The sequence below is a fragment of the Lissotriton vulgaris genome, chromosome 3_1 (genome assembly GCF_964263255.1).
Source record: "Lissotriton vulgaris chromosome 3_1, aLisVul1.2, whole genome shotgun sequence".
NCBI classification, from domain to species: domain Eukaryota; kingdom Metazoa; phylum Chordata; class Amphibia; order Caudata; family Salamandridae; genus Lissotriton; species Lissotriton vulgaris.
In genome coordinates, this window is record NC_141689.1 from 2009174749 (window position 1) to 2009188537 (window position 13789).

The 13789-nt window shown below is 45.7% G+C and overlaps 1 protein-coding gene across 1 annotated transcript in view; it reads right to left on the reverse strand.

The window, feature by feature from the left end:
• Positions 1 to 13789, reverse strand: part of LOC147728720 (uncharacterized) — a 497345-nt gene that overhangs the window by 157025 nt on the left and 326531 nt on the right. Inside the window, exon 22 of the mRNA XM_086963852.1 lies at positions 5918 to 6119. Within this exon, the coding sequence (XP_086819978.1) occupies positions 5918 to 6119 (202 nt within the window). The remainder of the gene's footprint in view (positions 1 to 5917; positions 6120 to 13789) is intronic.

Sequence of the window (13789 nt, forward strand, 5' to 3'; positions counted from 1 at the left end):
CACAACTAAGGGCCTGGCTACTACTAAGCTCAATATTCGAAGAGCGTTAGTGAGCAAAGTGAACTCTTCTGGATAAAATTGTTAGACTCGTGCCAACTAAAAGGACTTAATGAACGGATGGAATATAGTTGCTTATTTTAAACATGCTTATAACACTTTGCCCGTTATACTCCTAATTGTCTCTTGAGGCTTCTAATTGTTTTCCAATGTTTACCTTTTTTTTCAGTTACTACTTTTCACTTTATCTTATCTTTTCTTTAGTCACTCATTCTTTTTTCTAGTTACTCCTTTTACTCCTAATCCTCTTGACTTCTCCCAAATGTTTTCTTTCCCTTTATGTATCTTATTGTTATTCGCCTGCTTGAACTTTCATTCCCATGTTAAATATAATTTTCTTCTGATATCATATGTAATGATGACGTACGCTATGGACATATGTAACCTTCTCTTAATTCCGTTTTTGTTTACGTTTCTTATCATCTCCCCGACCATATGTATTTCCTACCCAAGATGGCCGCCACTTTCGGTGTCCCACCGAACCAATATCAATATATTCTTCCAATTGCCTAATTTGTTCAATATAATTCGTTTTGGGGATTAATATTTGTCTATCCCTTCCCCCGATATTCTTCAGGGTATTTTACCGTTTTCCACATTCACACGCGCTACGCACTGTATACTCCTTGGTCCTCTTTCCATGTCTACACGGCATGTTTCCTAAATAAACTTTCCTTCCTCCACGCCACGATTCCTGCTGGCAACTGCATCACTTCGGTGAGAATATGCACTTTCATTCTCAACTCGAGCCTTTATTTTCAACTCAAGCCTTGACTTTTGACCGCATTTTACACCGTTATCTACGCGCACATTTCGTGGTGTCACTTGGGTAACTCTGACTGGAGTTTTTACACATTCTCATACGGATGGTACACTCAGTAGCACGAATTTTGTATAATTTCTTTGCACTCGCCCTTCACCTTTTTTTATTAGTTTGTATTTCGCGATCCCAGTCATTTAATACTCACACTTACGCTTTCATTACGTTTTTCACCAGGGTCCATTGGTTACATCAGTCACCCCTAATTTTCAATTTTTCATTTAGGGTCATGTCCACTTCCTGAAACAATGTTTATTTCCCCCACAGATTATCTTGAGCCCCCTGATGAAGGGACTTTCGTCCCGAAATGCACAGGGATTGATGTATTTCGAACTGTTTTGATGGATGAAATCTTGAAAACGACACTTGAGTCATTATGAAAATAATACATGACCAACATGAATAAAAATTTTTGGATGAATTGATTCGGACCACTTGAACTCGATTATACTCTATAAAAAATCAGAGGTATCCTGCCTCTATAGGAGCGCCCACAGGAATCAGTGTGGGAGTTCTCCCACACTCATCCTACATTAACAAACAAACAAGAACATTGAGAAAGAATGGCTTAAAATGTTTACCATCCTACAAGAGAGAAATCACTCCCACTTCTGTAAGCACATAAACAGACTTAGCAACTTCGCTCATACTAAGGAAAACGGCATGGCTAAAAGGGATGTGATTGCTTTCGTCAAGTTCTTATACTTGGACGATCAGGTGAACAAAATAACGTCCTACCAGACAGTTCTAGCATTAGACTGCCACGCACAGTCATCCTTCACCCTCACAGAAGCCTTCTTCATTACTGTAATACAAAAAATGAGGAGAGCTGGGCCCCTAGACCTAATGGCCTTCCTGCCTCAGAGTTTAAAGCAGCAGAAGATTTTGGGCCGGGACATTGCCACCGCTTTAGAGCCACCGCTTCACCACCACCACAATCTCAAACTCATGGAGAGGGTCTATTCTCTTCCCAATCTACAGGAAGGGTGCCTTTAAAAAAAACAGTGAACTATCGGCTAATTGCTCTTCTAGACTTGGAAGCAAAGGCATACACACAAATCCTGCTAGATGACTCAGAAGCCGGGTGACTGAAAATAGCATTCTCCCATGCTTTCCATCTGGATTCAGGCTGACAAGCTCTACAATTGACAACGTTACAGCATTAGCCTATATATTTTTTTGTTTAAATCTTTTTATTAGGATTTTACGTTTCAGGTTCCCATGTGGGACGTAAGACAGATCACAGGTCAGTCATCACACTTGTAATAGTTACACATCAACCTCAAGTACAATACATCATCAACATTTTGGTTCCATTAATCCAAGTATGGTTACACATCATCTCTCATGGACTTGTTACTAGGTCATCTTGTTACATGATGCTGTGTCTTGCTGTGTCTGGTCCCTTGTGCTGCATGACGGCGAAGACTGGTGGAGGTGTCTCCCCTCTGTACAGCATTAGCATATATGACGCAACAAACAACACAGGTAAAACTACCACCATTGGGTTAGTTGTTTCGGGCATTACATTGCTGCTTTCGACAGAGGTCTCCAGGGTGCTGCGGGAAAAATTACCAGCATGGGGGATTCCCTCCTTCCTCCTCAAAGAAATAATATCTTTATACCGGCGGCGTGGGTCTGGATAAAAACCGGCCCTACCGCATCGACCACTAAAGTCCCAACCAACAACGGACTCAAACAGGGATGTGTGCGGGCCACCCCTTCTTTTTACAGCCGACTTGGGAAAAGCACTAGAAGGTCTGAGTTTAGTTACACCCAGGCTAGGAAGATTACACCTCTCAATCCTGCAGTATGCAGATGATATACTGATAATGGTAATTCAGGCCTGGAGAGAGCCCTTGATGCACTTCACAGGTTCAACGAGGCCAACAAACTTCAGGTGAACCAGGATAAGATGAAAATCATTTTTGGAAAATATACTTACAAGAAACAAGCACACTGGTGGCTGGGGGTGCACATAACAGTAGTCTCAAGCTACAATTACTTAGGCATTTGGTTTATTAAAGGGCCCAAAAAATGGCTCAGCTAAAGCACCTCAAAATCAAGGGCACAGGAGTCTACTACAGCTTAAAACACCTCAACAGCCGCCTGCACATCCCAACCGTTGAACCCTTGCAAAAAGTCTTGGAAGAAAAATGTATTCCAGCACTAAATTACACCCACTTAGCCTTCCCTGGTGCATTGGTAACGCAACTAAATAAGATTAAAATATCAGCATACAAAATAATCTTCCACCCACCTCGCCAAGGTCGAAGATCGAGGTTGCCCCTGGAACTAGGTCTCAGGAGAAAGGAACTTGAATGCCAAGGGGACCTATCAAATTATTACATTAGGATCCAGCGGGCCCCTGAGAACACACTCAAGGTACAACTTAGAGTAATATTCGAGGCAGGGGGCTCTCCATGGCAAGTGTAACTGGCCTGGCACTTAAGTTGCAAAGACAGGGAGAATCAGCAAGAGGACATAATTTAAGTGTTCATAATATTGCAGAATACTTAGAGGATGTACATTTGACTAAATTATTCCAAATGCTATTTGCAAAGATACTGGATCATAAAGAGGGACAAATGTCAAGAACGAAAGGGCCATTGGAGTGAGGTGTATCGATGAAGATGACATACTGAGTCATATATTGGTGAAAATGACATTAAGGTTACAATCGCCTCTGCGCTTCCAAAACAACAAAGTAATCGTCTTCCAAAATATTGCACAATTGACACCACTAAGGAGGAAAGGCCTGCAACACGTAACAGATGGATTAACATATTGCAAAACAAGGTAAAGATTGGTCGTTTCAAAGTGGTCTCCAGTTTCAGATCATTATTAGGAACATTAACTTCACTACATGAGAAATTTTGCAAGCCACATCAGGGCACAGTATAGTACAGTTTGTTATCTCTGAAAGAGGTACCATGCTTAGGGTAGAAGAAGAGTGAAAAGCTGTAGGCCTCCTTGTGGTCTTGTAAAGTTTGGAGGTCGGATGGGCAAAACAAGACACAATGGAGGTATGGAAACACAGGAAATGAGGACATGAAAGAGGAGGGCTGGAGGAAAAACTGTCACCCTTAGGAGGAAAAACAAAAAGTGATGATTCATCTAGGAAATTGAGAATCCGCACAGCAGAAAAGGTAATGATCGAGTGAGACAGGACAATTCTGAAGGGGGAAACTGAAGACACAAAGGAAATTGGGGAAACAGAATCAGAAACAGGCATGAAAAATGAAATGTGATCTGGCAAAAGCAGTGCAACACATTTGTAGGTGTACTAAGGCGAGAGAGTGATATTCCACCCCTTGGGTACAAATATTCAGTTTACATAATTATCTGTGGTGCAACCGTAAGGATTGTGTGTTGGAATGATGGGCAGGCCACAGTAAATATAGACGGACAGTCCCACCAGCTTTCAACTATCAATAGCTACGTTTCTGAAAATAAATATGGTATGCCGTCCTTCTCCTGGTTAATGAGATCAATTATTTCACATGTGTTCAGGCTGGCAAACTAGGTCGGTTGTTTTTAAAGTCTGCTGGTGGCCTGTATTGGGGTAGGTGATGTTTGCATAAGTGCCTGCTTGCTAACTCTGTTGAAGAGCATCAGTGTGGCAATGAAATGTGGATCGTAAGGGTATCCCCATTCCTTTTACATATAGACGGCCCAATCATTTTCCAGAAAAGACAAAGTCCACCGAGTTATCCAGAGCATAATTTGGCAGAGTGGTCCATTCTAATCAGCCCTTTGCCTTCCATCGTATTAGTCATTTAAATGTCCCTACACAACAACGCTATGGTTCCGTGGCACCAACCCTATCACTGATCATTGTAACGATGAGACATAACCACCGGCAACTGTCAACTGTACATTCTAACCCCACATTCTATTCCATACTAACATGATATCACAGCAGAGAAAGACATTAGCATCATTACGTTACAGTCACGTGCAAGGAAGGCAGATACAACCATGACAATGAGGCTTGGAAAGTCATGCACCACCAAAAGGATCCGAGGGCACAAATTGCACTGGCTACCCATCGCACAGAGGGCAGCCTTTAAGACCGGCTGCTTGATCTATAAAGCCCTGCATGGCAATTGCCCAGATTTCCTGAAAGCCCTCATTATGAAACATCTTCCGGCTCGCAATCTTTGGTCGGCTCATCTCTACCTGCTGGCTACCCCCATCTTTAAACAAAAGAAATTTGGGGGACACAGATTTGCCCACCTGCACCCAAGTTTTGGAACCCCCTTCCTCTGCCCATTAAGACCTGTGGCTCCTTACTCAACTTTAGAAAAATATTAAAAACTTGGCTTTTTTCCACCTCTGGCTAGCCTACCTCGCTGCAATCTCTGTACTATGCTAGCGCCAGGAAACTTATGGTGTCAGTGCGCTTTACAAATTCTGCTTAAGATAAGATAAGATAAGGGGTCCAGGCATGGTCTGAAGCAGCAGAAAAGAACTAGGTACGGAGTGCTTCATGACCCCAAAATAAATAGAATGATAAATAGCGCAACACAACAAAACATTCTCAGTAGACGTTACAGAAGGAACATCTAGCATATTTCAGTCCAGAACTCCTTCAATCAGAGGATGATTCAAAAACATAACGTTGGGAAATGTTAAAAAATAATTCATATGACATGCTTTAGCCTCCGATCTGTCCTACATTTACATATCGGTGGATGATTTTAGGGGTATTTGAATACAAGGCCTTGCATCCAGAATCAGCTTTTGCCTTTGCTAAAACAATTCCAATTATTTCCATGCATATTATGGAGAAAAACACCTACAGCACGACAACGGGTGTCAGAGATGCTAAATTCCACAGGCGCTGTTTTACACAGTAGAGTCATATGTTCCATGATCTGTCCCCATGATGTACAGTGACATAACAACATATGTTTTCTGACATGCATACAGAAATAGATATATATTCACAGATTTGTACAAGACATACATCAGAATAAGAATGGTAACATAATCCACCATATATGCATGTCTCAAGTGCAAAGCATCAATGGATACCTGGAAAATGGGCCTTGGGGTCTCAGTGAAGGAAGCCATGCCCCTGTCAGTCAGGATGAAGAGCTTCATGTCTTTGATCAGGACCACGTCGGAGCTCTCCATCAGCCCCCGCTCCACGCGCACCGCGCTGCTCTTGCACTTGGACTTCACAATGTTCCACACCGTGACGACCCCTGGCCTAACACTTCGGCACACCACATACCTGCAGAACAGAAAGAATCATCACTACTCTGAGCAGAGCAGGCGGGAGACTTATCGCATTAGTCAGACAAGCAATGTGCATCCTTTAGGAACACATAGGGATACGAAATTAAACATTTTTAAGTTGTCTCTGCGGTTTCAAGGAGATTGCTTTCCGTAAATACTGCATACATGACTATCTCTTAAACTACAAGCTACTTGTCAATGAGAGAACGAAGCGGGATACAGACTGCATGACCCTGCAAGAAAGAGCACAGGTTGCACAGGACACAGCAGTGTGGGCCTTAGTGCACATTTTGACAGAGCTAGCACACGAGTCAAAACCCTATTTTTATGGAGCAAGCAGCAAAGCTGATGCGAAAACCTCAAAGGTGGTTTGAACTATTCTGGGTTACACACAACAGTACATTTTTGGAGATTATTAGCTACACCCTTTTATCATCATTGGTCTCTTACATAATAAAAACAGGATGGAACAATGGCAAACCACCTACACCTCAACCATGAGAAGTGCCTGACTATTTTACCTAATATGAAGACACAGTCGGGTGTAGTTATGGGAGATTATTTTATTTTGTATAGCACTAGGCCCCTTGAGCAACCTCTTGGATCTGTAACAACCACACGGTGTGTAGCCCTTTGGCCCAGGGTGGAGCCAGCATTACAGAGCAACTTAGCAGCATGTATGAGCAAGGGGCAGGGCTCATACATGCTGTGAATGGTGATAGGCAGTGAGGCTTGATGTTGGAAAGGGCTGGGGAAGAGTCGGCAGCAACGTTATTTCCGGATGTACTCAACAAACACGTGCAGGCAGTACCTGATGGTTACTGGGCTTTCAGAGGAGTACTAATTGTATAGCCAGTGAATGGGCCCTTTCAACTGTACCGCTGCCTTTAATTTCCTGTTTATGGGCCAGTGTAGTCCAGCTTTTTTGCTTTCGGATTGAAGTTGAGGGTCGGAATGAGGATGTGGCGTTACGGCCAGAGGTACTAACTTTGGAGCTGGGAACCAGTTCCGAGTCTCAGCCTCTGCTCTACATCCTTTGCATGTATGTATGTATTTGAGCTTGTAAAGCGCACTGCTACCCATAGGTTTCCTGGCGCTGTATAACGCTGGGGAACCCGTCCTGGCTTTCCCTGTGGGATGGTCCCTGCTGGGAGTCCCCAAGGTGGAGCCAGGCATCCCCGGCGTTGTGGGGCCGTTGTGGAGATTAGGCAAGCTAATGCCCAGAGTTGCCGAGTGGGACCCCTGATTAGAGTAGGCATCGAAGCGAGAATTATCGAGTCCGCTGACCCAGGTCCACGACCCTGCCGCGTCGGGAATTGAACCCTGGTCCCGGGCTGACTTCTGCTCCCGGGTCTGCCGCCTCTAACCAGTGAGCCACACTACTCCACATCCTTTGACCCTGGGCAAATCACTTGGGGCTTTATTACGAGTCTGGCGGTCCTCCTGGAGAAACAACCTTTACATTGCTGTCATTAGACCTCGATACCTTTACAACGTGGTCGTTACAACGTGTTACAATAAGATGCCATTACTATGCAAGTTAATACATTGACTTGCAGTAGATGGCACTCTAACATATGGAATAGTATAATTTACTATTCCAACACCTTCCCTACTGTTGCGTATGCTGGAGTTGGAATAGTCATTTATACTATTCCTAATGTTAGAGTGCCATCTACTGCAAGTCAATGTAATGACTTGCGTTGCAATGGCATCAAATTCTAACAACGCGATCGGTGTAACAACTGCATTGTTAGGGAACACGATGTGATTGCATGCGTTGTAGCATTCTATATTATCCTCCTGTCCGAACACCACCGCCGCATCGACAAGTGGACCATAAAGTTTGTTGTGCTCCCTCCCACCGGATTACAAGTGTAATCCAGGGCGGACGGGCGGTGTTGCAGCGCTCTCAAGGCGGCGGCTTTGTCAGGCTCTTAGGAGAATCTTAACAGTAGACCGCCATTGTGACAGCACCTGCAGCATGTTCCTTCACAGTGTGGCATGCATGCCACACCGTGCAGGAATGGAGGTGTAATTCCAGGGGGGCACAACATATGCCCCTCCTGCATGCACCTCAAGTCCTAGAAGAGGCAGGAGGCCTTAGTTGCCTCTCTGCCACCCTTTTCATGGCGGGTTCATTCTGACGAGGAGAGGCGAGAGTAGACCGTTGGGATTGGCCTGGGGCCCTCGTGGGTGCTGGGGGTTTGACTAATTGTTTAAATCAGGTCTTTTTGTTTACAGAGCGATGTACTGTTGTAACAATAACAGGCTGGCAGACCCTACGGGCAAAAGGTCCTTAAGTGGCAGCTCATAGGAGTCAGTTCGTGAAATATATTACGACGTGAGTAATAGGTTAATATGGTTTGCATGGAGATGGCACCAAATTAAGGAGCCACGGAAAGGATGATTTGAACGTCTTGATATAAACTGGTTCGGTTGGTCTATCAGGTTTTCACATTTGGTTAAGCTCATAAGATGAATTGAATTGGCTTGGAGCACATTGCATGATTGACTGGGAAAGAGGTTATGGTATGCGCAGTAGTTTTCCTTATTGGACACTTAGGGGCCGATTATGTTCGTCTGAGCCAAACCGCACCCCTGATATGTCCGGGTTTTCTCTAATTTTATGCGCTAGGGGTTCTATGCTTAAAGCAAAAAAAGGAGGAGGGATAACGGGCACCCCTGCCGCATCCCTCAATCCAAGCTAAAAGAGGGGGAAGCAACGCCATTGACCAGGACACGGGATCTAGGAGAGTGATAATTGGCACGTATCATCCCTACAAAAGTCTCACTGAATCCAAAGCGTCGCAGCACTTGAAATAAGAAGGTCCACTCCACGCAGTCAAATGCTTTCTCCGCGTCAAGCGAGAGAAGAGCCGCTGGGATGTCCTTCTTCCCAGCCTTCTCTATTATGTGGATGATGCGCCGCAAATTATCATGGGTCTGTTGCCCCTTAATAAATCCTGATTGGTCCGGGTCAATAAGACCGGGGAGCACCGATTCGAGGTGGGTATCCAAGATTTTGGCGTTGATCTTGGCGTCTAGATTCAGAAGGCCGATCGGGTGGTATGAGGAACAGGCTGTAGGATCCTTCCCCGGTTTGGGAATTACTGCCACAATCGCCTCTCCCATAGAAGGGGTGACCTGCTGTGTAAAAGCGATGACATTAAATAAGGTAGTTAAAAAGGGGGCAAGTTCTGGTGCAAAGGTGCAATAAAAATGTGACGTAAACCCATCTGACCCCAGCACTTTCTGTAATTTAAGTGTGTCAATCGCCTTCTGTACTTCCTCAGGGGTAATGGGTTGAGCCAAGTCCTCGTTGATGGTTGCCGGAACACGTGGGAGGTCTAAAGAGTCCCGGTACTTCTTTTGACCATGAGCCCGCAGGTGTTCTGAGGTGTAGATAGTATGGAAGAAGTCTTCAAAAGCAAGCGCTTTCCCCTCCTCTGTCTTTTGTGAGACGCCCCCGTCATCTATAATAAGTTTTATGTATTCCCTTTCCTGTTTGGCCCGTAGTTGACGTGCAAGAAGGGACCCCACTTTGTTGCCTCCCTCATAACCCCTGGCCTGTAAGCGTAAGATGATTTTTCCCCACTGTTAGTGTAAATGGCCTGTAGTTTCCCTTTGAGGGCAGTAACTTTCCTTAGTGCTGGAACTGATGGGCTAGTTTTGTGTGCCAGTTCTGCAGACTGCAGTTCCCTTTCCAACATGAGACGCTCCTCTCGTTGCTGTGTTTTCAGGGTAGTAGCCAATTCGATGCATTTACCCCGGACTACCACTTTGAAAGCTTCCCAGGTGGTGGCATGAGAGGTAAGCTCAGGGTCATTCTGCTCAAAGAAATCTTTAATGGTTTGCCTAAGTTCATCACGCAGCAGTTGATCCCTACATAGGAAGTTGGGGAAGTACCAACGCTCATGTTTTGGATGTGGGTTCAGCCAGATGAGAGTCTTCTCGAGAGGGGCATGTTCAGACAGACAGATCGGGTGGAAGTGAGTCTGTAGTATCATGGGGAGCAGAGATTGGCTCGCAAATATGTAATTGATGCTGGAGTATGTTCTATGGGAGTGGGAGAAGAAGGAATAGTCGCACACGGTGGGATTACTAATCCTCCACACGTCCACCAGGCCCAGGAGTGGGAGCTGCGCTCTAAGTGCCTTGCCAAAAATCCCCCCTGCCTCCCTGTGTGGGTTAGTCATGTCCAGCCCCTGATCCCAAATGATGGTGAGATCCCCCAATAGAAGAATGTCTCTGTGCGCAAAGTTCTCCAAGGCTATAAGGAAGGAGAGTATAAAGACCTGTCGTCCCATGTTGGGGGCATAAATAACGGCAAACATGCATTGCCAGCCCCTCAGGTCCCCCTTGACCATAATGTACCTCCCTGCTGTGTTAGCTTTGGTTTCTCAGACTTGAAACGGGACCCCCGTATGGAAAAGCAGTGCCACCCCGTTCTGTTTGGAAGCGTGAGAGGATCTGAAGATAAGAGGATATGCTTTATGCTTCAGACAGTGTTCCTCTGATTTATTTTGAGGTGCATTTCTTGAAGGCCCGTCACTTGGACATTAGGATCGAGCAAATATTTCAAAAGGCGTTGATGCTTATTAGAGAAGTTGAGGCCCCTGACGTTTAATGTTATAGCCAGGAATACTGTATTTGGTTGTGACTCTGCCTCCCCCTTCAAGCCTCCTGCACTGACTGTGTCCCCGTGCAACCCCCACCCCTCCTCCCACTAACAAAAAGTGTAAAAAAAAGTCCATGACATCGAACTAACTTAACAAAACAGAAGAAACAATAAATCGAGTGTAGAGGATCCCCAACATAGAGGGAAGCCTCCTTACTAGAACAAACTTGAGGAACGTAACCATTCCCGTTCCCCCAGCCCCAATAACATCAACTGTTAAGGCATATGCAAAGGAAAATTATACAGCCCTCTAAGGCTATCACATTTCTGAGCACCCCAGTAATAGCTACATAAATCTATCAGCTCTGCTGGCTGAATGTCAGGGTGCGTTCAAGTCGTCCGCTTCAACCACCCTCCCAATGTAATCTCCTTACCACAGTAGTGATAGGCAGCAATGCACTCTACTCAGACCAATCGCCGCCCATTCATAAGGTTCTCGAGCTGCGATTACCTGACCCAGGGCTACATAAATTTGATCAGGCCATAGGTTCCCCAAGTATTGCGGAATGCAAGTCTTCCGCTCCATCCAGCTCTCCACAATAGCAACTAACTGTCGCTCTGCGGTGGGGGGGGGGTATAGTACCTTGTGTTCTGAGAACAGGTCGGGTCGGAGACCCTCCAGATGTGTAACTCCCAAAGTCAAGATAGATGCAAGTCCTCTGCTCCATTCATTCTCTCATGGACGCTCTCATGTCCGGGGAAACTTTACTCCATCTGGAACAAATGTCAATTACCCTTGGGGTCCATAAAGCGCAGTATTCAGTCTGGAGTTTTCTTGCTCCCCTTTCCCATTCTTCATCACTGTCCTTCAGTGTCCTGTGAAGATGTCACTCCGGTAGATGAGGAGATCTCTATTCCTAGCAGGTCTCCGACAACTCAGCCTCCGACAACTCAGCGCAATGGAGATGCTTGTTCTATTGGAAGGCAATCTCGAAGGGATGCGTCGAACGGTATCAGACTTTCTTTATCCTCACAAACTTGGTGATCGGATGGAATTGTTTACGTCGCAGGAGAGCGTGTATGTGGCGTTCTGTTAAGGGATCTTGTCAGTGACCCTCGCCTGTTGTAGGAACAGTTCTCCAACCTTGAATGAGTTGAAACTTCGCCTTCCATCACAAGGTCATCGGTTCTCTCCAGGAAGCCGCGCCCCCACTCTGTGGACCCTCTCCAGCCGGACCTCAGGACCGTCCTCCCCCAGGGCTGAGGAGAATAGGCCCACCATGAATGCCTCCAGATTCGGGCCTTCACAATCTTCTTACAACCCTTGGACGTGAATATTGTCACTGCGGGAGCGATTTTCTAAGTCCTCGCACTTGAGCACAGTGGCAATGCGGCTGGCCACTCAGGTCCACTGAGCCTTCTTCCAGGGGTTTAATACGATTGGCTAGCTCCTGATATTTCACTTCAAGGTCTAGCCTATGAGTGCCCACGGAATCGACATCTGCCTTCAGGGTCATCAGCTTCTCCCTCATCTCTGCTTGGAATGAATCAAAGGAGGCATCCATATCAGCTTTAATGTCCGCACGGAGCTCCTTTTTGACCTCCCAAAGAGAAGCCATGAGGTCCTCTCTGGTTAGCGCCATTGACTCCTCTCCAGCCGCCCCTGTGCCAGCAGTGGTGAAGTAATTTGAGACCTTGTTGTCTTAAAACCCTCACTTCCTACCGCTCGTATCCCCGTACACAGTGTTCCTGGAGATGTCAATGTAGTAGCGGCGTCTCTCCATTAGTATGGGCTGTCAGAGGACAGCAGTTCCACTGCTTCCAGGGAAGAGCGGCGATCCAGGTAAGTGCCAATGTTCCTGTGATTATTTGAGGAAGGGTCCCCATTGTGTGACACAGGCAGTACGCTAAACATTTCCCAAAAAATCTTCCTCCAATGGAACTGATTTTTGATTATTCAAGGTTGAGAGGCTGATGTCGAATGTGTGTTTTCAGTAAATTTCCAAGGTTTTTTAAATGCTAAATTGTAACTATAACGTGCCTGAAACCTATGTTTTTTTCAGTTAATTTCAAAGGTTATTTAAATGCTAGTTTCTAACTATTCCTACAGAGTTAGGACATGTAAAGAAAGAAGAAAAAACACACAGAAAGAAGAAAAAGAAATGCAGAAAGAAGCAACAGAAGTCCTCAGACAAAGAAAAGTGCAGGTAGAAGGAAGACATGCAGAAAGAACAAACAGAGGAGCAGAAAGAGGCCTTTTTGCAAAATCATCCTGTACCCTCAACTTTTTCAGATGCGTACTGGTGGTAACTGACTCTGACTAACCAGTCCTAGAGCCTGTGCAATGCTAAAAGACACTTAGAATACAGTTAAAACACCTACATACACTAGGGAACACTATGCATTGGGGTACCCCTGTTATTAGCATGACCTCCTCTGTAAGCCCCTAGTATATAAAAGGGGAGAAGGATTAAAATTACCTCTTAAAACGCGCCACAGGGCGCATTTTCACACTGGTGAAGGGAGTGGGGGATGAGCTGACATGTGCAAACACGCCCTGTGGCTGTTTTAATTGGGTGGAGAAAGTCCCCTTGAATCCTGAGTGTCCCTTGGGTACAAGTAGCCCACCAGGTATCCCCAGTTAGAGCCACAGAGCTGCGTTGCAGAGATGTGTAAAAAGGGGCATGGCCTGGACCACCTCTCTACAACGCAGCGCAGAGGCTCTTACTGGAAGCACCTGGTGGGCTATTTGGCCCCCTGTGGCCCTCAGGATTGAAGGGGAATTATTTCCCCAACTTAAAACGCGCATGTATATGCGACCTGTGGGCGTTTTAATCTGGGAGATTAAGTCCCCTTGAATCCTGAAGGTCCCTAGGGTCAAACAGGCCCACTAGGTACCTCCAGTAAGCGCTGTTGCAGAGAGGTGTAAAAAAGGGGCACAGCCTGGACCACCAGTCTGCAACGCAGCACAATGTCGCTTACTGGAAACACCTGGTGGGCTAGTTAGCCCCTAGGGGCCCTCAGGATTGAAGGGGAATTATTTC